This window comes from Peromyscus eremicus, chromosome 3 (assembly GCF_949786415.1).
Source record: "Peromyscus eremicus chromosome 3, PerEre_H2_v1, whole genome shotgun sequence".
Taxonomy (NCBI): domain Eukaryota; kingdom Metazoa; phylum Chordata; class Mammalia; order Rodentia; family Cricetidae; genus Peromyscus; species Peromyscus eremicus.
In genome coordinates this window covers 142639686-142665868 of record NC_081418.1, presented here as the reverse complement: position 1 = coordinate 142665868, position 26183 = coordinate 142639686, and the positions used below count along the sequence as shown (strand labels likewise).

The following is a 26183-nucleotide window of genomic DNA, read 5'->3' as shown; positions in this document are numbered from 1 at the left end:
ATGTAGCCTTGGTTGGCCTGGAACTTGCTATGTAGACTCAGCTGGCCTGAAACTCAAGAGATCTGCCTGCTTCTACCTCTGTGCTGAGATTCAAAGCTCCTTTTATTTTATAAAGCATTTTTACCATGTATTGTTGGTTTGGCTTTTTTTTTTTTTTTTGAGGTTGAACAGTGGTTTCTGTCATTTATTTTTATTTCCTGCCATGGAATTTTCTAGAGCCATCCTTTTGAGGTACATTGGAGTTAAAGTGACTTAGGATTCCTGTACTAATTAATGATACAGCTGGACCTTGAACAGCCAGGCTGACTGACTTAATATGATTGTTTCCAAATTGTTTCCCACTTAGAGTTGTTCTTGGAGGATGCAGAAATGTGTCCCTCTGAAAGGTACCCTGTGGAAGCCAAGACAAAGCTTTAGCTTTACTGTCAGCTTGTAAATCTGATCACAAATAAACCATGGTGTATTGACATTTTAGCTAGTTATTTGTGAACTTTATTGTGGATTCCATGTGAGTTGTTATACATGACTATCCTCTAAGCCATATTGCCACTATCTTCAGAAGTTTATCGGGCCAATTTACCAAAGATCATCTTTGCTGGGCTTCTTGATGGTTGACATTCTCTCATAGAAGTAGGGGGTAGGCAGGGTCACGGGACCCTCATCTGAGTATCCTACTACCCCTCACAACCAGTTGTATGCAATTCTGCTCAATTGCTTGTGGCTTCTGAGTCTCTGGGTAGGGCTAGAGTATATAGTTGGAGGACTAGAGAAAGGGATATGGGGGAGTCATCCATTGTACAAACCTTCCAGTGTGGCTGCTTTAGGGTCACCCATGCCCCTGCCCATAACCCCTCACTCATTGCTCTGTAAGTCAGCCTAATAATAGACATTGTTTACATCTCCCCCAGGAAAGAGATTTTTAGCAACAGTTGTATTTAGTAAGTCTCTTATCTCTAGTCATATTAGATACCAAAGCTACCACACATTAGATACCACACATGCACACACACACGTACACCCTCACCCTCACCCCCTCTCTTTGGGGAAGGCAAGACTCTTGCCATCAGTTTGGGGGAAGGGACATAACCATTATTGGACTATTAATGAGAACTAGCAAATCACAGTTGTAAGGATTGGGACACCATAGGTAACAGGCTGTCCCTGCACACAAGGGGAAGTTAGAGGTTTAAGAAGTAGACTCATACCATAGCTCTGCTAATAATTACAGAATGTAATTCTGAACCTCTGTGTTCTTGTATGCAAATAGGAATAGTAATGACAATTATTTCTAGCATATTGTAGAGATCGAGACAATACCTGTAGAGCCAGGCATGGTAGGTAGGCCACACCTATAATCTCAGTACTGCTTGTCATAGTTTTTGTTCAGTATATTCTGTTGTTACTTTTCAGTATGATTATTTACAAATTGAAAATGTGATTCAAGGTTTGTTTTGGATTCTCCTTCTCTGAGAATCTTTTACTGGAATATGGTTTTGTTGTCTTAAATGACAGACTTTCTATGAACTGTATTGGAGCCAGAGATTAAAATTCTTAGGTTAAACAACAACATATAGGTGTTAAAATTTTATCATACAATTAATTATAATCAAAATAATGCCTGTCCATTGGTATAAACTGAACAAAAAACGTGAGAACCTTCACTATTTTGCTGTAAGACCTTTTGCAGGGGCCATGCCTTATGGGAACTGTATTCTATAACTAGAAATACTGAGAAATACAGTTATACATCTAAACAGCAGACATCCATGGACCCATGCTGCCTGCCTCGGAGATCAGCTGCAGTTACACTTGTAGGTAGAGAAAGTCTAGTTGATGGCACTCTAGCATTTACTTGTATAGAATGCCACGATCAGCTAAAGATTTTAGAGGGACTTCCATGGTTAAATCAGTTTGTAAAAGCTTATTTGGCTTAAGTAAATTAAACCATTTTCTTTGAAAAAAGCATTTTGAGTCCTTAATATGTTAATAGGAGCTGTGATTCTCTCAGGAGATACATGCAGTGTTTATCTTACTCTGTGGACAAATCCCCTCTGTCGGCTTCTTTCGGGACACCAGTGTTCTGGTGTACCCTGGGAATTGTGACCTGAGGTTCTAAGGCTTTTGTGGCTCTGCTTTTCCTCTTGGTGTCTTTGGAGGATCCTATGGAGGTGCTGGGGGGAGGATGGTTGCTGTCCCGGAATAATAACCGCTGACGCCGCTTGAGTGCTTGCTGTGTGCCGCACACAGTGCTGCCGGCGTGTAGGTTAAGTAACCCTTTCAGAGTTATTCTTGTTCTACAGATGAGGAGACTAGGAGTTGGGGACTCAGTAACTTCACCACATCAGACCACATCTAGAATGTGCTGGGCAGGAGTGAACTCAAATATAGAAGCTTGTCTTCTTGCTTTCCCTACTGTGTGATCACTGGGCATGTATGTATTCACATATGGTGCAGGCAGAGTGGTGGTGTGCCTGCAGTATGAAATAAGTTTTACGGGGCTGGAAGTCATGTTTGGAAATGATGAAAAGTAAAACCCATACAGGTGTAGATTTGAGTGCCTTGTCCATCGTACAAAGTAATTTGGATCTCTACAGCGGAACTGATCCTCCTGCTCTATCCACCAATTTAGCTTTAGACCTTTCAATTCCTCGTGTGTAAGAATAGTTTTAAAATTATAGATCCTGCCAGGCGGTGGTGGTGCACACCTTTAATCCCAGCACTCAGGAGGCAGAGGCAGGCGGATCTCTGTGAGTTCAAGGCCAGTCTGGGCTACAGAGCGAGATATAGGAAAGGTGCAAAGCTACATAGAGAAACCCTGTCTCAAAAAAAAAAAGTTATAGATCCTTAGACTGGAGGTAGGAATGTTGTCTTATATTTTGCTGTGGCTTAAGTGTTGTTGCAAATTCCTGCTGTTGGAGCTCACTGCTCCTGGACCCTGGACTGAACATAGACAGTAGAAACAGGTCCTGGTGGATTATACTTGAGTTGAACAAGTATTTTCCATAATTCTAATCTTCAAGGTTCCTGAGTTGAGATATTAACAGGTAAGGGCTGGGCGGTGGTGGCGCACGCCTTTAATCCCAGCACTCGGGAGGCAGAGCCAGGCGGATCTCTGTGAGTTTGAGGCCAGCCTGGTCTACAGAGCAAGATCCAGGAAAGGTGCAAAGCTATACAGAGAAACCCTGTCTCAAAAAACCAAACCAAAACAAAACAAAACAAAAGGTAAGCATTTGGATAGTAAGGAATTTTATTAGAAACAATTTGGTTCCTGTATTTTCATCTGGATAGAAAGGAATATTTATTTAAATTGCAAATTCCTGAGAAGACCTTCCTCACATTTTCTCCCTTCAGATGAGTTCAGAATGCTATATGGATTTTTCTCTATTGAATTGTGGCAAGACTATGATACTTAATGAAGGCCATAGGACAATTCATTAGAAATATAAGCCTGGAACCACAGGACTGGCACTAAGGAGGTGGCTTAGTAGGGAAAGGCCTTTGCTGAGCTCACATGTTAGAAAAAGGACTCCAGCAGCTTGTCCTCAGGCTTCCATACCTGCCCCCACCTCTCATACACTCACTAAATAAATGCAAAGAAAAAAAAAAAGCCTGAGGCCGGCCAAACAACCCCAAGTTCTACATCTGAACCCAGAATTCTTGCCACAAGAATTCATATACTATAAATGATTTAGGATCTGTGAACACTTCTTTGTAGTGCTTAGAAAAATGAGCAGGAGTTCCAGAAATCAGTGGTAATTATGGAGCCTTGACTAACTGTGTACAGAACTGTAATGACTTGTAATAGAGATAAGTTTTAAGAGTAAGGCAAGTTTTTGATATCTTGAGAAAAATGGCCAGATAGGATGGTACAACCTGAATCCCAGCACTTGGGAGGCCCAGGTTGGAGGAGCTCAAGGTCATCCTCAGCCACATACTGAGCTTGAAGCATGCCTAGGTTAATCAAGACCTTGTCTTGCTTGTTTCCTTTGTTGAGACAGGGTTTCTCTGTGTGGTCTTGGATGTCCTGGAATTCACTCTGTTAGACCATTCTAGTCTCAAACTCACAGAGATCCACCTGCCCCTGCCTCCTGAGTGCTGAATTAAAGGCATGCACAACTACTGCCTGGCTCATGACCTTGTCTTATCCTACCACAATACTACACAGTAATCTGTATGGTTGGAAGACTTAAAGTTAAATCTTGGAAGAGCTTACAGCATTATTTTTATTCTAAAAGAATACATTCAGTTTATCACTTTTTAAAATACCCATTTGTTTGCTGTTGTGAATAATTATTTTTGACTTCTTTGCTATTGATTTAAAATCCTCTTTATTGTCCCATAAATAACATTTTTATGGAGAGAGAAAGGGAGATCACATGTCATAGAGTATGTGAGGATTAAGAGACTGTCTGAAAAAGGCAATGGTTTATTTTCATTGCCCTCAGAACTTGTCCGTCCATACTAGCCTTATAAGCTAGACTCAGTGCTGGATTCTACATCAGTTTAGCATCAGCAGCTGTGGGAAGGAATGTGCACATAGGCAGTGTTATTTGCTTGGCTCTGTACCATCTGATTTTTCTGTTTTAAATGGTTTTAGTCAAGTAGTTCCCAGAAGGCTGGTTTATGTTACATTGTACATGGCATAATCTTACAATGTTTATTCTTAGGTGGGTTTGCTGAGTTCTCTCGTTGTTTCCCTGGCCTCTGTGAAGGAAAATCCACTCTAGTCCCTACCTGCATATCTCAGCCTTGCTTACCTGTTGCCAACATTGGGCCAACTCGAATTCTTCCCAATCTCTATCTTGGCTGCCAGCGAGATGTCCTCAACAAGGTGGGTGCTTCAAAACGCCTTTCTTTATGTATCTGTTGGGAGCAGCTGGTGAAGCAGCAGTGGAACATTCTGTGATCCCAGAAAGGAGGAACATCGTTAGTGTGACACCCTCACCAGGCTAAGTGTCCATTATCTTTCCCATATTACTTTGTTTGGTGTTACTTATTGCCATAGGACACCCAAATTGTTTTTGTTTTCCTCATAGGTCCAAGAAACTTGAAATAAGATTCTTTTCTTTTTTTTTTCCATACCATTAGCTTTGTCTTCTTGGACTATTAATTGTTCTATTACTGTAACTGGGTGCCCTACACTTATAATGCATTAGGTTTTTGTTTTGTTTTGTTTTTTTTTGCAGCATACTAGAAAGGGATTCAGGTCATGTCTGGATTGAGGAAGATCCTCATGATGACAGTTGACAGGAGAATAGGGAGAGATGATCTAAAATGTCAAGGAGAGAGACTCAGAAGTGTGCTTTGTTAGTTAGGCTATGTTTGAAGGTGGCTGAACAGTTTGCTGAGAGAGGAACATGGAGTCTTGCTGAAGAGCTGTGGACAGCACTGAACAGTCATGCCCTGTTATAGAAACACATACTGAATGGAGGCTTCTTTTGTTTTTTCGAGACAGGGTTTCTCTGTGTAGCTTTGGTGTCTGTCCTGGAACTCACTCTGTAGACCATGCTGTCCTTGAACTCACAGAGATCTGCCTGCCCCTGCCTCCTAAGTGCTGGAACTAAAGGCGTGCACCACCACCGCCCAGCACTTGCTTTTTTGTTTGTTTGTTTTGGATGGAGGCTTTTGTGTATAATGGCACAAACATAACAATATTAGAACTATAATCTGATTCTACAGTTTACATGCTCTTAAGCAGGAATGCTAAAAAAGTGAAAGTGTTCTTCCTGTTTGGAAAAGTGACTTTTCTCTAAAATTTCTTAATTTATGGTGTTGCTAATTGAAAAAGCAACTAGCGATCTTAATTCAGCTCTTGGTGATTTGAGAATGCTACTTTATGAAGGCATCAATTTCCCTGAGCATTTTCTCCTTGAATGATGGGAACAATTGGGCTGTCTGGAGAGTGCACAGTAGTCTTCTTAGCACAGAAAACAAAATTTTGTAGAAGGAAAAATACTATTTTGGGCATCAGTGAAGCACTTTTACTATTCCTTTTCCATCAGAGCCCCTGCTTCTGTAAGATTTGCCTTCACGGTGTGTTATTCATGTGTTTGCTCCTCTGTGATGAGGTCTGCCTACTTAAGACTTGACAGCTTATATATGAACAAAACCTCTCTGGTGGGGTCACACTGCCTTTGAGCATGGGACTACTATTAATCCTGTTATTTATTTTTTACAATGACACATTGATTTTTGCTCTGTACTCTTTTCAACTTAACAACTGAGTGAGCACTCATAGGGTGATGGCATTCAAACCAGAACCTGGATTGAGAATAGGGAAATGCGCGCTTTCTGGTTTCACTTGCTGCCTTGACTTCTGTGTAATAAACAGAACATGTAATCTTTGTGGGTGGAGAACAGACTTACAGAAGCTCATGGAAGCCAGGTGATGGTGGCACATACTTTTAATCCTAGCACTTGGGAGGCAGAGGCAGGCAGATCTCTGTGAGTTCAAGGCCAGCCTGATCTACATGAGTTCCAGGACAGGCACCAAAACTACACAGCGAAACACTGTCTGGTGTGTATATGGGGTGTTCGTGGAACAATAAGTTCAGCCAGAAGTCACTGTGGAAGACTGTCACTAAGCCTCTTTACCACAGATATGGAAGTGAGGGGGGAGAGAGAGTACTAAGAAGCATTGGAAGGCTGAGCAGCTTTGAAACATTGGACAGGAATTTGTCTTTGACCATGAGGTTCACTGTTGACAAGAACCTTTTGAGCTGAAGATTTTAGAGATTTAGTTACCTGTAACACAGATTGCTAACCAGTCTTATTAATAGAAAACCCAGAACCAGATACTGGGGTGAAAGCTGAGAGATCACAGAAGCAAAGCAAGCCACTAGTTCTTACCCCTACAAAATCCTCCGCAGAAAGAGAGCGAGCTCCTCTCTCCACCGCTCCTTGTCACTTCCTCTCTCTGCCCAGCTCTATCACTTACTATCTGTCTGTACAGATCTCCAGACCTCTATGGTTAACTAGTGGCTAGCTCCTCCTTCTGATTTTCAGGCAAGCTTTATTTGTTAGAGCATAAATAAAATATCACCACATTTTCCCTTTTTTGTCTAAAATAAAAAAAGTTTATAACTAATATAAGAAAAACTATATACAATAAGTACAGTAACTATATACAATGTATACAGGCAATAAATACATCAATAGTTAGCCACTTTAATTTTGCTATGTGAAAAATTGTTATTACAAAGTGTTAAATGAACTCACAACATGGCCCAATTTTGTTTTTGTTTATTTTTAAGTTTTGTTTTTCTTAGACGGGGTCCATAAGCCTAGGCTAGTCTTGAGCTTATTTAGCTCCTTTCAGAAGGCTAGGATTACAGATACATGGCAGATTGACTCTTTCACAAGCATCATTATCTTAGTTAGAGTTTCTATTACTGTGAAGAGACACCATGACCACAGCAACTCTTATAAAGGAAAATATTTAATTGGATGGTTTACAGTTCAGAGGTTTAGTCCAGTATCATAGTGGTGGGATGTGGTGGCATGTAGGCAGACGTGGTGCTATAGAGGTAGCTGAGGGACAGGCAACAGGAAGGGGTCTCTCACTGGGTATGGCTTGAGGACATATGAGATATCAAAGCCTGCCTCCACAATGACACACTTCCTCCAATAAGGCCACACCTACTCTAACAAGGCCACACCTCCTGATAATGCCACTCCCTTTGGGGGCCATTTTCTTTGAAATCACAATTATAAACTAAAGGATCTTCATGTTCAACCTCCTGATTTAAACGTTCCAGGAACAATAATATATGCTTATTTTTTCTTTAAGATCTCTGAAGGTAAAAATTTAATGATCTTCCATAATGATATGTTCCTTTTTATTAAAATTTAGAAGTTGAAGTCATTAAAAAAAAGTCTACAAGGCTGTTGTCTTAATTAGGGTTACTATTGTTATGATGAAACACCATGACCAAAAGAAAGTTGGGGAGGAAAAGGTTTATTTGGTTTATACTTCCATATTGCTGTTCCTCATCATAGAAAGTCAGGACAAGAACTCAAATAGGGCAGGAACCTGGAGGCAGCCATGGAGGGGTGCGACTTACTGGCTTGTTCCTCATGGCTTACTCAGTCTGCTTTCTTATAGAACCCAGGACCACCAGCCCAGGGATAGCACCACAATGGGCTGGGCCCTCCTACATCAATTAAGAAAATGCCCTACAGGTTTGCATTCAGCCTGGATCTTTTTGTTTGTTTATTTGTTTTTCAAGACAGGGTTTCTCTGTGTAACATTCCTGGTTGTCCTGGAACTCACTCTGTAGACCAGGCTGGCCTTGAACTCACAGAGATCCACCTGCCTCTGCCTCCCAAGTGCTGGGATTAAAGGCATGCACTACCACGCTTGGCTAGCCTGGATCTTATGGAGGCATTTTCTTAACTGAGGTGCCCTCCCCTCAGATAACTTTAGCTTGTGTCAGGTTGACATAAAACTGTCCAGCACAGGTATAATGTTATTAATATTAAAAAAAAAATCATAAAGTGCTGGGCCAGGGAGATGGCTCAGTGGATAAAGGTACTTGCTACCAACCCTAATAACCTGAGTTTGATACCTGGAGCCCACATGGTGGGAAGAGAAAACTGACTCCTATAAGTTGTCCTCTGGCCTATACATGTACTCCATGGTGTGTAAACATACACACTAAATAAATAAACAAACAAATGTTACATATACACACATATATATATATATATACATATACATACATATATCTGTGTACATATAGATATCTAGATTGTGTGTGTGTGTGTGTGTGTGTGTGTGTGTGTGTGTGTGTGTTGTGCTTGCAGCACAAATATGAGGATTTGAATTCCATCCCCACCACTGGTATGTGTTTGTAATCCCAGCATGGAAGAGATGCAGACAATTAGATCCCTGGGGTCCACTGGGCAGCCAGCCTAGTCTTATCAGCAAGCCCCAGGTCCTGGCGAGACACCCTATCTGAATAGTAAATAAAAGTGGATTGCTATTGAGGAGTAACACTATTGAGGTTGTCCTCTGGTTTCTACATGTGTGTGCAGACGCGCGTGCGCGCGCGTGCGCACACATACACATACACCCACACCCACACATGAATATGCATATGCACACACACAATAAAAACATCACCAAAATTTGTTAAAAGCACAGATATTTTCTTAGGAGGCTCATAGCTAATATAATGGAGGGAATATAATGCAATGCTAAATTGTTGAAAATAGGTTGACTCCAAATTTCAATATGTACATTTAAAGTGCTTGGCTCTTAGGAATAATGGCTTACATCTGTAATCTCAACATGAGCTACAGACCAGCCTGGGCTGTATAGTGAGGTCTTCTTGTCTTGGCACTGACAAGAAAAGAAAAAAGTTCAGGCTGTTTACACTGTTGTGTTTAACCCACATAGGATTGGGATGTAGGCTGGCCCCAAGGTGTTAAGTCATTTACCTGAGGCTTTGTCATTGGCTTCAGTGGCAGAGAGCTTCGCCATTTTCTGGAAAATGGAATTCTCGGTATCAGGCTATACGGAAGGAATGACAAATCCCAACAGTCTTTTGGATCATAGTTGAGGGGTTTTTTTTTCCCCTCCTGGTTTTCTTCTACAACTAATTCTTTATCAGTGATGTTCAGTAGAAAACAAGCTCATACATAATTTGAAATATTATAGCAGCATTATTAAAAAAGATGAAGACAATTTAGAGTTAATTTTAGTTAAGTCATTTCACTTAAGTCAGTATTTTAATAGTCAATATAAAAATTTGTTTTATGTTCTTTTCCTTGTATCAAGTGTTTGAAGTCTGCCATGTATTTTATACTTCACACCTCAATTTGGAGTGGTCAGACTTGAGATGGTAAGAGCAATATGAGGCCTCAGGTACCTTAGTGGACAGTAAGGTTAAACTGTTGGCATGAACTAGTTCTTTCCCACATTTTAAAGGTGTGCCTTTTGTTTAAAAACCATGAGAAGTCACTGCTTGCCAAGAATCCTCCTCCTTCCTTTTGCACTGTACTTTTGTTTCTTATACTGTTTTCTTGTTCTCTGGTCTTTACTAGCTGAAATGAGAACAGTTGATTGTACTGCATTAAAGTCATTCGCTGATGCCCATTTCTTATCCGGAATGAGAGAAGTTTGAGAATCTCTAGTATTTGAATATGAGATTTTTTTTCTTCTCTCTTACAATTCTGGAGCCTTGTGTGTGCTAGGCAAGTGTTCTCACACTAAGCTGTATTGCCGTCCCTCAAGTTTCTTGATTATTTTTCTCTCTTATCCCTTAAAAGTTAGAGGAGTTTTTAGATTTTATACTTAAATACTCCGAATGTACTGATAAAATTATCTATTGAGAGTCGCCTGGAACTGTTGTACGTCTGGAGTGAACCACTTAAGCTGCCACAAACTGTCTGCCCCCAGCATTCTTTTTTCTTTTTCTTTTTTCTGAGACAGGATCTCTCTGTGTAACAGCTCTGGCTATTCTGGAACTCATTCTATAGACCAGGCTGGCCTCCAACTCAGACATCCATCTGCCTCTGCCTCCTGAGTGCTGGGATTAAAGGTGTGCACCGTCAATGCCCAGCTTGTTGTCAGCATTCTTTATGTGTTTTTTTTATTGTGGCCTTTTAACATGCAAAAATTGATTTTTCCCACACTGTCTTATTATGTTTCAGGTAGGACTAGTGCTGATGTATTTATTTTATACAGGTGTTAGGGAATAGCCTGTACACAGCATTGTCAAATGCTGATTTGGAGGTTTCTCAGGGAAGTATATGATGTAGGAAGATAAGACCACCAAAATTATCATTAAAAATATTGTATTTTAAAAAAAAATACAGTGTACACATTGATTGTTTAGATAAGAAAGACTTATTTGTTAAACAATAATTCACACAACAAGGTGGTTCAGCATAACTCCCAGTACTAAAGCAGTACCACATGATGGCTGACAGACAGCTTTGGGTAGAAACAGTTTTTCATGCCAGTTCTCCACCTAACTACTCTGTCACTTTTATCAAGTTACTCAATCATGGTTTCTTCCCCCTGGAAACTGGTAATTTCTGACTCTTAGTGCTCATATGATATTCAGATGAAATGACCTAGTCCATCTTATAGGATGGGAGCATGCATTATGGTCATCATAGGATAGCATATGTAAGTGAGTGGTAGATCCAGTGGTCATTGATATTTGAGAAAGCCTGGCTAGAGCAGGTAGAACTTGAGGTCAATGTTGAATGCAAATTGAGGGACAAATGCAAAGTGCCATGGAATTGACTTCAGAAAGGAAAATTAAAGTAACATTATCCAGAAATTCAATGCCCATATGATTCAATGGGATCTTCTGTTCTCAAACTAGCTGCTTAACATAAAGAACTTGTATGTGTGTGTGTGTGGGGGGGGGCGAGGGAAGACCAGTTTTAGTAAGGTCATCTTGTAATCAGTATTCCATAAGACTCTATGATCTTATGAACAGATTATAGAATCTGTACTTAAAAATTAGTCTTAACTGTAGAGAGAGCGTATTTCTTGTATAGGAGACACACTTAAACAAACAAACAAACAAACAAAAAACCAGGGAATGAAGTGCCAAGTGAGAGTGTGTGTTCCTGTAACCCCTGTACTTCAGAGGCTGAGGCAAGAGAATTGAGAATCAAGGCCAGCCTGGGCTAGGGTGTTCCAGGCCAAAGTGGGCTACCTATTATGTATATCAAGACCTTGTCTCAAAAAAAATTAATGAAAATTATAGTAACAGAATTAAATGTTCTCTTTTGACTCATAAATATTACTATTTTTGTTTTCTTTTGAGACAAATCTTGCTATGGAATCCTGGCTGCCCTGGAACTTACTATGTAGACCAGGTGGTTCATGAACTCACAGAGATCCTCCTACTTCTGTTTGCCAAGTGCTAGGATCAAAGATCTTTACCACCACACCTGGCTATAATTACCATTTTTGAACATCTTTAATTGTGTGTTAGAACCAGAACACATTGTTTAAGTTTATTTTTTATTTTGCGGGAGAACCCTTTCTTATATCTGACCTGCTTTATTCAGCTTAATGCCAATTAAGAGGAAGAGAAGTTTGAATTAATGGGGAATTTACATTGCAGGCTTTTTGGGTAATAGATATATTGATATATATATTTTTCATATATCATATAACTTACATTCTTCCTATAAGAAACAGAAGAAGGAGATCTCATGATGGAGCGCAGGCTGGCCTTGAACCTTGTTATCTATCTTCTTGCTGTAGCCTCCTGAGTGCTGGGATTATAGGCGTGTGTGACTATGCTCAGTTACAAGCTGTTTTAAAAACAGGATAAAGTGACATAGTATTTAGTGAGACTTTATATGTTACATATTGTATGTCCTCATACTGTTACCTTCATTATATCATCCTTACTGTTAGCCTTAATTAACAGGAAGGAACACTTTAAAGCTGAGGGAGGAGAGGGAGCCAACCCAGGACACTGCAGGAGTGAAACCTGCTGGGCTGTGCTCTGGGGTTTGTGATTCATTCTCTTCATTATTCCATGCCACACTATTTATGAAATGTTTCTAATAAATCATGGTTTTATCATCCTTTGATCAAATCCTTTTTACTTAGCAGTAAATGTGGTGGATTACGAGGTTGATGAGACAAGTTTCTGCCCTGTAGCTCTAGCTGTCCAGGTATATGCCACACCTAGATGTCTTTTTAATTTTAATTTTTTTTAATTTTTGCTTTGTTTTTGAGATAGCATCCTACTCTATAGGCCAGGAAGTCCTGGAACTCACTATTTAGCTCAGGATAGCCTCAAACTTGATGTAATCCTCCTGCTTTATCCTCCTGAAGGCTAAAATTCCAGGTGTGAGTTGAAGCCTGGTAGCATGAAGACTCCTTACTTTGACATTTAAGACTTCTGTGGGCTGACTATAATTATGCAGCTCTTCTGATCTCTTCCTCGGCTTACCTTCCCAGTTCAGAATAGACTAGACTAGCCAGTGCTTCCAGACACTTCTAAGCTTTTCTTTGTCTTCGTTTGTGTTCTGCATTCCACTCACAGTAACTATACAGCTACCCTCTGTATCTTCGGGTTCCACATGCATGGATTTAACCAACTCCATATTAAAAATATCCAAGAAATTACATGTGTACTGAACCTAATACAAACTTTCGTCTTTACCCCTGAAACAATGTAGTATTGCATATGCTTGCATAGTATTTACATTATATTTGGTATTATAAGTAATCTAGAGTTGACTTAATGAATATAAGAGTATATATGCAAAAGTTGTGCTATTTTTTTTATAAATAGATTGAACATCCAGTAATTTTACTATCTTTGTAGGTATGAATCAATCTCCTTGGATACTGCAGGATGACTGTATCTTTGTCTAAGTGTCAGATGAAGACTGTAGCTCTCATTTAGGGTCCTTTCAGATCCTTCATTTTGGCTTTACTCCAGTGCTATTTTGATTGGTCTGCTCTGCCATATGCACCAGACTCCTCTTTGTGTTGATATTTATGCAACTAACTAACTGCCTTCATCTGTTGATGGGATGGCCTGCTCTTCATGCCTCAGAGCATGCTTATGGAGCACCTTGATCTGTGATAAGCGCTACATGATTATTTTCAAATACTTATAACTTTATTTGTAAACAGTTTCAACCTGATGCAGGCAATTTACCTTGTCCTTAAAAATTACCTCAACATAGCTGCTAAAATGTTTTTTTCCCCATGCTGTTAATTTACTCAGAAATCCCTTTTTTTTTCCCTAAATAAATCTGGGAAACCAGGTAAAACAGTCTCTCATAAGTTATGAAACGATTGGATCATAGTTTAATGACGTTTTATTATGGCTTCCTAAATGAAAGTATTTAAGAAACATTTATGGAGATCTTCATCAAAAGATACTAATAAAACAGTTACTAGATTATGATTTTAGTCATTTTAAGGATAATAGTTCATTCATCAAATAGTGAGTTTCTACTGCTTGCCAGATAGTATTCTCAATACTGGAGATAACATCTGTAAAAGAGAAGAGATAGTAATGGAGTAAATAGGTAAATTATATAATGCAATCCATATTTATTACCTGTGTCTTATGGTAATAAATGCTTCTGGAGATAAGTACCCTGAAGGAAATAGGGTAAGAGGTTGGTAGTATCCGTGGGGTATGGTTTTTAATGAAAAGGGGTGATAAAAATAAGTCTCACTGAGATGGATTTAAACAAACACCTGAAAGAGGTCAAAGAGCAAATCACTTGGCTATCTAGAGAAGAGCAACACAGGCAGAAGAAGCCACCAGGAAGACAGCAGAGGGAATTGGAATACGAGGCTAGCAAGGAGACTAGTGTAGCTGAAACAGAATGAGCTTGGGAAGCTTGGTCAGAGAGAAAGACTGGGAGGAGGGCCAGACTGTACATTGAGACCTTGTAAAGATTTCCTCTGGGAGAAATAGGGCATGATTTTATGAAGTCATTTCAGTGCCAGTGTTGAAAACAGGTGGTGTGACCTATCAGAAGAAGCAGAATGGCCACAAAGCAGGCCTGGTAGTCTGATAGTGGTTGGAATCTAGTTGGTAACAGGAGTGACAAGTGGTTGAATTCTGGCTAGATTTGAAGGCAAAGCTGAGAGTCTTTTGGTAGACTAGATGGCAGGAGTGTGTGTGGCGTGTCAAGGAGAAAGAAGATGCAGCTGGCAAGTACAGGAGGTGCTCAGTGACGGACACACCAAGTTCATGATGCCTACTAAACTTCCAGGTGGACATGCTGGGGAGTCAGGTGGGGCTTTGAATCAGAATGAGTTCTTTGAAACAGGAGGGACAAAGTTGAGTCATTAGCATGTGGACAGTATTTGGTATCATAAATATAAGATCATTAAGAAAATCTAAATGGAGTAGATTAAGCCATAGGGCAATTAGCATTGAAAGTCTGGGGACCTAAAAAGTATTCAACAAAGTATTCTTAGAAGTAAATGCGAAGCAGGAAAGAAATGGAGACTAGTAGTCCAGGAAGAAAGTGAGGGTCTAATTAAGTGTGTCAGATGGTGCTGTAGGTCAAGAAAGATGAAAGATAAGAATTGGCCATTGGATAGGGCAACATGGAGATCTAGGGTAATTTAGGATCTGTGTCTTGTTAGAGGGATGGGAAAGCTTGTGGGATAAATGGGCGCGAGAAGTAATAGGCAGAAAGGAATGGAGATGCCAGCTTAAGCAACTCTTCCAAGGAATTTTGCTAAAAAGAGGAGCCTAAGGCAAAGAAATATTTTTAAGATGGGAGAAATACTTGTTTGATTGTTAGTAGAGGAAATCATCCAAGAGAGTAGAGAACTGATGTAGAAGAAAGGCCAACAATTGCTAGAATCATATCCTTGAATAAGAAGAGATTGAATTTACTAAGCAAGAAGAGGGACTGACCTTATGGACATTGGCTGGTCATCTGTAACAACAGTTGGGAAGATAGAATGTACAGATGTCTGTGCTGGTAGAAGGTATATGTGGTGGATGGAATGAAATTTGCCTGTAATTGGTCTAATTTTCCCGTGTAGCAGGAAAACGAGATCTTCCATCAGCTGAGAGTAAGGATGAGCAGAAATATAGTGGAAGTTTTGAGGGGAAGGGAAGTGGGTGGGATGGCACAAGAGGGGGAAAGCACATGGCTAGGGAATGCCTTGACTGCTGAGGAGTCTGAATCAAAAGTGAAAGCAAGTGACATTGCTAAGGTTTTTCCATAGCCCTGTGCAGCTCCATGGGCACACTTGCAGATTCAGTGGAGGATTGATGTTACCTAGTAATTAGAGCTGACGAGCCTGAAGAAGTGATACAGCGGCAAAGGACTTGAGGACAGAAGCAAGGGAGTGGTTGTAGCAATTGCCTCTGGAGTTGAAGTTGGACAAGGAAGGCAGATTCCGTGGGGATGAAGAACAGGAAAAGTGGGTAGGATCATCAGAGTGAAGGGCTGAAGGGTTCTGGGTGTAGTGGAATAAGAGAGTGAACAGGAAAGAGGGTAAGGGTGTCCAAGAGTGGGTTCAGGCAATGGCAATTTTGTAAGCTTTGAGCTAATAGATGGTAGGCTCGAGATCATGAGGGTAAGCAGTGAAGCTGAGTCCAAAGAACTCAAGCACCATGATGTCAGAAGGTATTGAAGACCAGAGGTTTGTCTTATCACCGGACGGGCACGTATTAGCAGTAGTTCAAAGTCCAAGCTAAATAACAGTGTAAGATGACTACTCTCTAGAAGTTTAAAGATTGTACTGTTTAATTACAGAACAGAGTAATTATTCAGTTGCATATATTTTATATGATGTGGCAAAATAAAATGAAAATTACATAAATGTATCTAATTTATAACAAAGGCATTAGCACCCATTTATGTGGAAGAATAATCATTTCACAAAATACTTATTCTTCATAAATATACCAACAAAAAATTACAGTGCCTTGGGCTGGAGAGATGGTTCATCAGTTAAGAGAATTTACTATCCTTGCTGAGGACCTAGATTTGGTCCCCAGCACCTACATGGTTGACTTACAATTGCCTCTATCTTCAGTTCCAGGGGATCTGACACCCTCTTCTGGTCTTATGTTGTATACATAAACCCACACACGAAAATGAAAAAAAATATTAAATTAATATACCCTGTCAGCCACTTATATGCACATTCACCAAAATATTAAAGAAATATCAATCAAGAGAACAACTAATAGAGCTGTATTGAACTCCTAAAACTTATTTAACTAACATCAGAGATTCACTGTGAAGTCCTTGTGCCCTCAGGCTAGCTGTGGGCTTTCCTGCAGCACACCTGCCACCCTGTTTGAATAGTGTACTTACCAGAGTCAGTTATTTGCCCTCAGACCTGTCTGGGCTAGTCTGCTTGCTATTATAATTATGTACATTAATTAAAATAGTCATGTTCTGATGGAATAAGAATGAGAGAAGAGACTTGTTTTTGTATGACCTCAGCTAAATTAGCAGCTATAAATATTTGGGAGACATTCGTAATGGAGAGATGTCTGTACTGACATTGTTTCCTAAGTTCTTTGTTTTCCTTCTTTCTTTTATTTACTATTTATTTATTTATTTTGGTAATAGAAATAAAACCCAGAGCCTCATATATGCTAGGCAACCTTTCTACCACTGAGCTATATCTCCAGCCCTTTGTGAGATCTTGCTTTTTTTCAAAAACTAAAAACAGATAGTTGCATTTAGTGTGGTTTCCTAAAAACTACTCAGCTAAGGAGAGAAGTTGCATTAGAAATTAGTGTGTTAATGTACATTTGTTTTACTATTTTTTTTAACCCAGGCTGACCTGGAATTCTGTTTAATTGTGTATGGTAAGTTTTATGAAGACATTTTCACTCAACTGTATTGTGTACTTTGGCCAAACCATCTTTGTCTTCTGTCCTGCACAGTTAGTTCTCGCCCTTTTCCAGATGGCCCTGCTCCTGTTTCCATGTTACGTATAAATTATTTAATATGTAATTTTAAGCTAGAGATCACATTTCAATATGTGTCCTCCTTAATGATTTCCTTCTTTAACTGACATTCCCACTGATGTAGTAACTACAGATCTACACACGAAGGCACTATGGAATTTAACTTAGTAGTCAGATTACATTTTCATTTTACGTGGCATGTTAGTACTTGGTTTGCCTTTTGTTTTCAAATTTGGTCTTGTTTTATGATAAAGTTCTATCTTATTCCCAAAGGAATTTTAGGTAGCAGCTGGTAATAGGTTTTATAAGGCGATTATGTGGGAGTGGGTGGATTGAGTGATGTGAGTGGAGGCCAGAGGTCAACTTTGGGCGTCATTCCTTAGGTGATATCTACCTTGCTTTCTGAGACCGGGTCACTCACCAGTAGGCCAGGGAGCTCCAGGGATGTCTGTCTGTCCCTCCTCAGCACTAAGATTACAGGAAGGCACCACAACACTTAGTTCGTGGGTTTCTGGAATTATTGCTTTCTTGTTCAGGTTAATTTGCTATAGAAGGAACTTAAGTTTAGTGTATTATGGGGACTGAAAGAGTAGTTTCTGGAGATGAGTATGTTTGGATTTGAATCTTTCATTTGGTACTGTTTTCTAGCAGGGCAGGACCAGTGTGTGGAGGTGAGACTTAGGAAATATAGAACCTCTAAGCTTCAGTTTTCTCATTTGTAATGAAGATGATAATAGCACATATCACACAGAAAGTGTGAGGTTCAGTAAAACTAGTAAATGTTTAGTATGGTGCCTGGCACATAGTAGATATTGTCTTTTTAATATTTTAGATGTCATTTTCTTAATATGTACCATATATCACAGTGTTCTATTAATAGTCCTCTAATAAAGGTGCTCAACAAGTATTTTTGAATATAGGTTAAATTGTCATTTCTGTAACATGTGGATTATCAGGCTACATGTCAGGCACAACAACAATAGGCCAGGCAGTGGTGGCACACCCCTTAATCCCACCACTTGGGAGGCAAAGGCAGGCAGTTCTCAGTGAGTTCGAGGCCTGGCTGGTCTACAAAGCAAGTTCCAGGACGGCCAGGAATGTTACATAGAGAAACCCTGTCTAGAAAAACAAAACAAAAAGCTTCACTTATTCTTTATATATGTGAGAGTTTTGCCTGCATGTATAAATATGTACCATGAGTATTCTCAGTGTCCACGGAGTTCAGAAGAGGGGTCAGAGTCCCTAGAACTGGAGTTAGAGATGATTGTGAGTCACATGGGTGCTGGGAATAGAACCTCAGTCCTCTACAAGAACAAGTGCTTTTAATTGCTAAGCCGCCTCTCCAGTCCCCTCCTTTTGCTTTAACATAATGTAACTTAGTAATTACTACTGGCAAAGAAGAGAAAGAAGTATAGTGTGGTTCCTTAAGGACATTAGTAAGAAAAGCCTCAGAGGCTGATTGAGTTCTAGTGGGTCTCTTTGGTCTCCTTACCAGGTACATACTGGGCCTGCAGTGAGTCAGATGGTACTTAGTTAAACCCAGGGTAGCTGTGGTTCACCTAGAGAAAAACGAGTGTCCCTCTGCCCCAAGCACTGGATATTAAAGGTTGTGATGAACACCATTAAGATCTTCATGGTCTGATCCTGAGCTTAATTGGAGCAGATGAGCCCACCAGGGGCCTTGTGCTCTGGTGTAAAGAAGGGATTGGTCAATCTTAGAAGGCCAAAGGTGTTTCTTGATGTTATCTCAGAAATGAGAAAGGGTTGCACAGACAATCTGTATCCTTTGTACAAAATAAAATACACTTACTATACCAAGTGTGCAAAATGAAGAGGAGAGAGATCCAGTATGTTTCAGAAAGGTAAACAGGAAAGAAACTACCATTTGTGTTTAAAGTAGTTGGAAAAGTGTAAAAAAGGTGGTATTCCAAGAGAAAGAAGAAATGACCAGGGTTGCTTAGAATAATATTCCAGGCTTAGAAGATGTCCTTAGAGGCAGCATGGGGAAGATTCATCAGAGCGGGGCTGCTTCTGCTTGCCTAGTCTTCGGTTCAGTGGTAGATGTGTTTATCAAATGACAGATTCCTGTTAGTGCAGTTACACAGGAGAACAAGATCAGTACAAGACCTTACTCATTGTTTCACTGTGTAATAGGGAGACAGGAGTTAACTGTTAACACAATATACAATGCTGAGTTGTTATAATGGTGTGAACACAGCACTCCACAAGAATGGAGCTTGGAATGGTTGTGTGTCCATGGGAAGGAATTCATAGATAAGGTCAGGCTGAATGGGAAAAGTGGGAAGAAAGACGGGAGCAGAGCCTTCTAAACACGGAAGGGTGGGTGAGTACACATGCCATGCTATGGGATTGTGTATATCAGGAGCACTTAGCCTACTCTTAGTTGTAAGAAAGATTAACGGAGTGTGGTTGCATGTGCCTGTAGTCCCAGATACTTTGGAGGCTAAGGCTGGAGAATCATTTGAGTGTGGAGTTTGAGGCCAGGCTGGGATGCCCAGCAAGACACTGTCTCAAAAAGAAAAAAAAAATATTACCCTAGTTGTTGTAAAGAATATGGTTTGGAGGGAAAATACACCCCACACATCAGGAGCTCCCTAGTGGCTTTTTTAAAAAGTTATCTTGAGGACTGATCACTGAATGGTGGATGGGAATAAAGAGAAGAGAGAGAATGAATGGAAGAAGTAATTGAGATTATGAGGAAGAAAAAGGAGCCATGTGGTATTTTCTTGCCAGCTGGCAGGGTGGATGTTCTCAGTGTATCATTTTCATCAGTGTTGGGATGAGAGAAAGCAGGAGTTAGGACAAAAAGGGAGAAGGATGCTGTGTTTGAATGTGAAAGGTCTGTGGGACATCCCAGTATCCAGTAGGTATAAACTCACATAAATAGGTACAGCCTTCAGAAAGATTGTTTAAGCCAAGCAACAAGAATGCCCAGGCCTGCATCTTCGAGAACACCCAGCCTGGTTATGTGGGAAGAGAGCTGTATGCACTGTTGTTTCCTTGTATTTTTTGTTCTGCTTCTCTCTAGCAGTGGAGACAACCGAGACTTGACTGTATTGACCATGTGTGGTTGCTCTTCAGGCATATGATTTTAAATGGCTTCGATGTCCATAATTTTTTTCACTTTCAACTGTGAATATGTAAATGTCACTTCATTAGATTTTTGGATTTCACTATGTGAATAACTATTGCAAAGAAACTGGTAATATTTGTCATAGTATTAAGCATCAATCTTTCAAAATGATTCTTAGTACAATTAGTTTCTTTAATTGTTCTTTCCCTCTATAGGAGCTGATGCAACAGAATGGGATTGGCTATGTGTTAAATGCCAGCAATACTTGTCCAAAGCCTGACTTCATACCTGAATCTCACTTCCTGAGAGTGCCTGTGAATGACAGCTTTTGTGAAAAAATTCTGCCCTGGTTGGACAAGTCTGTGGATTTCATTGGTACGTAGCTATGACAAAGGGTCCAAGCCTTTGAATCACAATGTCGCAGACAGCTACTCCCTCGCTTTTTGCCTCTTGTAGAGATTTCAGTCTGAAAGCAGCACATGATGTTGCTTACTTACTCATGGTCAAGGTGATGTGTGCCATGCTGCTCCTAAGGGATTGGCCTTGTGACCTGCTAGCTAACTTTTAACAGCACCAAGGTTAAGCCTCGTGGGATCTATGATTATGTGTTGCAAGTATTTAAAAATCAGTTAAGCTTTCAGAACTAACCCCACTCTCCCACTTTTCAAATCTTTTGAAAACATTTGATGAATCTGGCTGATAATTCCTCATACTTGGTCCTGTGTTTTCCCAGGGGAAAGTCAGGTCCTGTGAAAACATCCCATTACATATGAAGTCATTTTATACGTACAGGATTTCCTGAGCCTCAGTCTATGCATCAATAGTTTCAAGTAGTTTTGAATCCAGCGAAATTCCAGCACATGCTTGCACATGCATGAACAGAAGCTAGTCTGTATCACATTAAAACAATCATAAAGAAAATTCTTTAAACTAATACTTTCTCATTGCACCTCTAAGAAGTATATTCAATTTTTTTTGCCCTTAAATAAAAAAAAGAAGACAGTTGTGATTAATGTTTCCATTGCATGTCATGTTGATTCAGAGACATGATCCAAGCTCCTGCCCACCCCCACCCCCACCAAGTCTATGATTCTGCTCTGAGGCAACATAGAGAGTTGATTAAAAGGATGTACTTTGGAGCCAAACTTTGAGTCCTTCCTCCCTGGTTATCAGTTAAGTGATTGTGTGTAACTAACTTAAAATTCTTGTGTGCCTGTTTGCTGAAAGAGAGGCTGAAGGTAATAGACCTAATTTGTCGGGAAGGTGTGAGGATTAAAGCAGATAAGCTACGTGCACCAAACACTTTACAAAGTACTCAGCTCAGAGGTGGCTCTGAAGAAATGTTTATAGTTTTCTTTTTTCTACCCTTGCTTTCTCTGAGACAGGTTCCTGCTGTGCCGCCGAGGCTGGCCTCAAACTTTGGGCCCAGACCTTCCTCCCAGGTAGCCGGGACTACAGGCCCAGGCTACCCTCTCTGACTGACAGTACTCCCTGTCTGTGGATCTAATTGACCTTGGCTATTACTTCCTTTTATGAGCTCTCTGACTCCTCACTGTCAGTCATCCTCAGTTTCTAACTTCTCAGCTTTCTCCTTTTGTCTATGTTGTTGTTAGAGCAAAGGGTTCTGTACTTTTTTAAACCTACACATTGTCCCTGGATTTCTGCAGTACTAACTTGCCGTTATTTCCAGTTTCTCCATTGCTGTCTTCTTGTTCCTCACTCCAGAACTTGCAGCGGCTCCTGAATTTCCTACACAGAAATGTGTCTTAGCCTAACATTCCCGAGGAGCCCCGCCCCAACACTTGCTCCCACGAGTGCAGCCACCTCCAGTTATTTCTTGCATGGCTGGTGAGTGCCAGCCAAGGTAGACTGCTTTCTGAGTGCCCCGTTCAGGACTGATAGGGCTTTCCTGTGCATGATGGTCCTGACCCTCTCTGCCAGGTCTTGGTGTGTGACTTCCACGCTAAGACTTGAGTTCACACTCTGTCAAGACCTATGTGCAGATGAACCCACTCTAGAATAAGCACTTTTATATTCAATTTTAAAAAAGTATCAGCTGAATTGTGGTTGTAAAAACAGCATGTGCACAATATAGAAAACTGAAGGGGAAAGGAAATGTATCATCAACATTGTAATGCATGTTACTGTCAGGGTTCTAAAAAATACCTGTTTACTTGTATGTATTGGACATAAGCATGTGTGTGACACAGCAGACATGTGACATGGTGCATGTGTGGAGGTCAGGACAATCCAGGTCAATTTTCACCTTCTACTTGGACACAGCATCTCCTTTGTTTATGTGGCTTCATTGATACTCGGGCTGTGGCTGTATGACTGTCAGTTTTATCTCTTTGCAACCTCCTTCAAAATTTTTAGTTTAATTTTATTGTTATTATTATTGTGTATATATGAATCATGAGTGTGGGCACACGTATGCAACCACACATGTGGAGGCTGAGGACAACTTTGGGCAGCTGGTTCTTTCCTTCCACTGTGGATTCGAGGGATCAAACTCGGGTTGTTAGGCTTATGCATCGAACACTTTTACTTGCTGAACCTTCTTGCCATTTCCCCCATTTTTAAAAATAAATAATCTTTTAAAAATATGTGCCAGACAGTATTAACTGCCTGCATAATATTGCTAGTATTTGAGCCATTGAGGAGTGTGAGAACAGGACCATGATAGATTCTTATAGTCTTTTTTTTGGGGGGGGGGTGTTGAGACAAGGTTTCTCTGTGTAGTTTTGGTGCCTGTCCTAGGTCTCACTCTGTAGACCAGGCTGGCCTTGAACTCACAGAGATCCGTCCACCTGGCTCTGCCTCCCAAGTGCTGGGATTAAAGGCGTGTGCCACTAATACCTGGCTAGTCTATTTTTTAAGATAATAGTTATTTTAAAATTTTATTTTAGATTTTTTTTTATTTATCTTTATGCATGTTTTACCTGCATGTGTGTATGTGCTTGGTGCTGGGGATGTCAGAAGAGGGGATCAAATACTCTGCAGCTAGAGTTACACACAGTTGCAGTGTGGATGCTGGGAGCCAAACCCCAGTCCTCTGCAAGAGCAACAAGTACTCTGAACCCCTCTCCAGCCCCATTATTAGCAGTAATAGAAAATACACTCAAATTAGGAAAGCTGAAACCAAATTATTTTAGTGTGCATGCTGGGAATGGAATTTGGAGCTTTAAACATGCTAGGCAGTGGTCTACACTGCATTTCTCTCTTAGCCCTTCCAAGCCTGCTTCCCATCATGATTTGGAGCAGCTTCCAGCTAGGGATTGGGATCACATATACACGTTCACCCATATACTTGAGATAGAAAAAAAGAGGGGAAGAATCAAATTATAGGAAAAGTCCAGTGGCTATGACAGAGAACTAGAATTGCCATTAAGTGGAAACCTTAGCTTTGAGGCTCTAACCCAAGAAAAAGAGAGAATACGGAGTAGAAGATCAGTGCTGGTGGCTGATGATACAGGAGTTCCACACAGGCCCGGGTGTTACTTACGTTAGCCTGGTTCTGGGTGTCAGTGTAGATTGTGTTCATTTGTTCCTGTTTGACTCCCTTTTTCAGCAGGGACGCTGTTTGTTGCTTATTCTTTGCGTACTCTTAAATTGCTTAGTATATAATGAATAATAAATCATGTCTACTAGAAGTCTGTATCACAGGCTGTGAGCCTGGAGCAGCTTTCTATTCAGGAGCCAGTGCAGGTCCCTTGTGTTCTGATAATTTTAGAATTTTAACCTCGCCACCAGTGGTGGTGGCTCATGCCTTTAATCCCAGCAGTTGGGAGGCAGAGGCAGGTAGATCTTTAGGTTCAAGGCCAGCCTGTTTTACAGAGTGAGTTCCAGGACAGTCAGGGCTATACAGAAAAACCCTGCCTTGAAAGAAAAAAATTAACCTCAGCTTTAACTAATAAATGAAAAGGGAAGGATTTGGCCACATGGCAACAGCTTTATGGCTGAGCACATGTGTAGTTGTTCAGAACAGAATCAGTCATGGTAGTTGCTTCCAGGCCATTTGGGATAATGTCATCTGTTCCTACATGTAAGCTTTTGAAGCTCCTCATCAGCAAAGAGGGCAGCCCTGTGTGAATCCCCCTGGCTTTGCTTCTAATGTATCCATGAGTCTCTCGCATACGTTCTGGGGAATTAAAATGATGCAATATGTTAGTAACTCCTGCTTCCTATTAGAGAGCTCTGGTCTAGCGTATTCATGATTTTTGAGTTAAGCAAATAGCTGGGGAGATGCTCAGCCTGTTAAAGGGCTTGCTGTGCAAGCCTGAGGACCCAAGTCTGATCCCCAGAACCCGTGTGAAAATGATGGGCTTGGTGGTGCTTGCTTGTAATCCCAGTACTGGGGAGGCAGAGACAGGAGAATGCCCTGAGGCTTGCTGGCTCACCTGCCAACTACCTAGCCTGTTGGTGAGTTCCAGGCCAGTGAAGTACTGTCTGAAAAACAAAGTACACCTGAGGAGTGACGACTGAGGTTGACTTGACTTCCATTGATTCCTGCACACATACACTCTACATGGCGAAAGTTCTGAGAGAAGAGCCAAGCAGTCTGAGGTAGTAACTCATTACTTATTAATAACCCTTTGGGACCTTAATGGCAAGATCACTGCCTTTCCCCTTCCTCCTGATAAACAATACTAAAAGATAACTAGGAGGCTACACAGGTGAGACCTGCTTTGAAGTCTCAGATGAAGACATGGACAGTAACATTCAGAGTAATGCTGAGTATAAGATTTCCTTACTGAAGAGATTCCTAGTGACCTTTCTTAAATTTGCTTCCACAGAGAAAGCAAAAGCTTCCAATGGCTGTGTGCTGGTTCATTGCTTAGCTGGGATCTCTCGCTCCGCCACCATTGCTATTGCCTACATCATGAAGAGGATGGACATGTCTCTAGATGAGGCTTACAGGTACAGACAGGAGCATGTCTTACGGGACATGCTTTTCATTTTCCCTGAAACAGGAAGAAGAGCTATGAAGGTGGGTGACCAGATGAATGCAGACCAAGATGATTTGGATCACACTCGTCACAGGTTCCTGGTGACTCATGGTCTTGCAGAGTCTGAGAAAGAGAACGGTTCTGCTTAGCTGTAGTTCTCGCTAATGTGTGGTGTTCCTCCTCAGCTACTTTTTAGTGACACTAGATCAGGAGAGCTTATTTCTCTTTTTTTGCTAGAGAAGCATGGCCTTTTCTGATTGACAGTGCTCCTCAGAGTCCATTCTGCTTGATTGTACTTCCGAGATGAAGAAGCCTGATGCACTCATGTATAGAGTCTGAACAAAACTTCCTGTCCTGTCTAACTGGCCAGGTTCTGTAGGTAGTAATTCTGACTAGGCTGCTTTCTCTGTTCTTCTCAGTGGGAAAGGCAGAAAGTGGCAGGACCGCTGAGGACTGGTGTCTTCTCTGGTGACAAATGAGTTCACTGCATGCCCTGTTGGCAAGAAGTAGTTGGTTTTCATATGAAAAAGAATAAGAATATAGATATACTAGGTTGGCTTTTTTAAATATTTGAATTTCTCAAACTATAAATTCTGGAATAAAGAAATGAGCTGCTTAGACAGCCTGTCTTGCTGGAGGAGATGGTCCTCTTTTCTGCACTAGCTCCCTCCAGTGAGGCCTCTGTCCCTGTCGCCCTTCTGCCTAGGCTGAAGCCAGCAGGGAAGGCCTACACCC

At 40.7% G+C, this 26183-nt stretch overlaps 1 protein-coding gene across 2 annotated transcripts in view; it reads left to right on the top strand.

Moving 5' to 3' along the window:
• Dusp16 (dual specificity phosphatase 16) overlaps positions 1 to 26183 on the top strand; it is an 84435-nt gene that overhangs the window by 53982 nt on the left and 4270 nt on the right. For both annotated transcript variants that reach the window (XM_059258703.1, XM_059258704.1), the window contains exons 4-6: positions 4668 to 4831; positions 20715 to 20874; positions 25296 to 25419. In XM_059258703.1, the coding sequence (XP_059114686.1) occupies positions 4668 to 4831; positions 20715 to 20874; positions 25296 to 25419 (448 nt within the window). The remainder of the gene's footprint in view (positions 1 to 4667; positions 4832 to 20714; positions 20875 to 25295; positions 25420 to 26183) is intronic.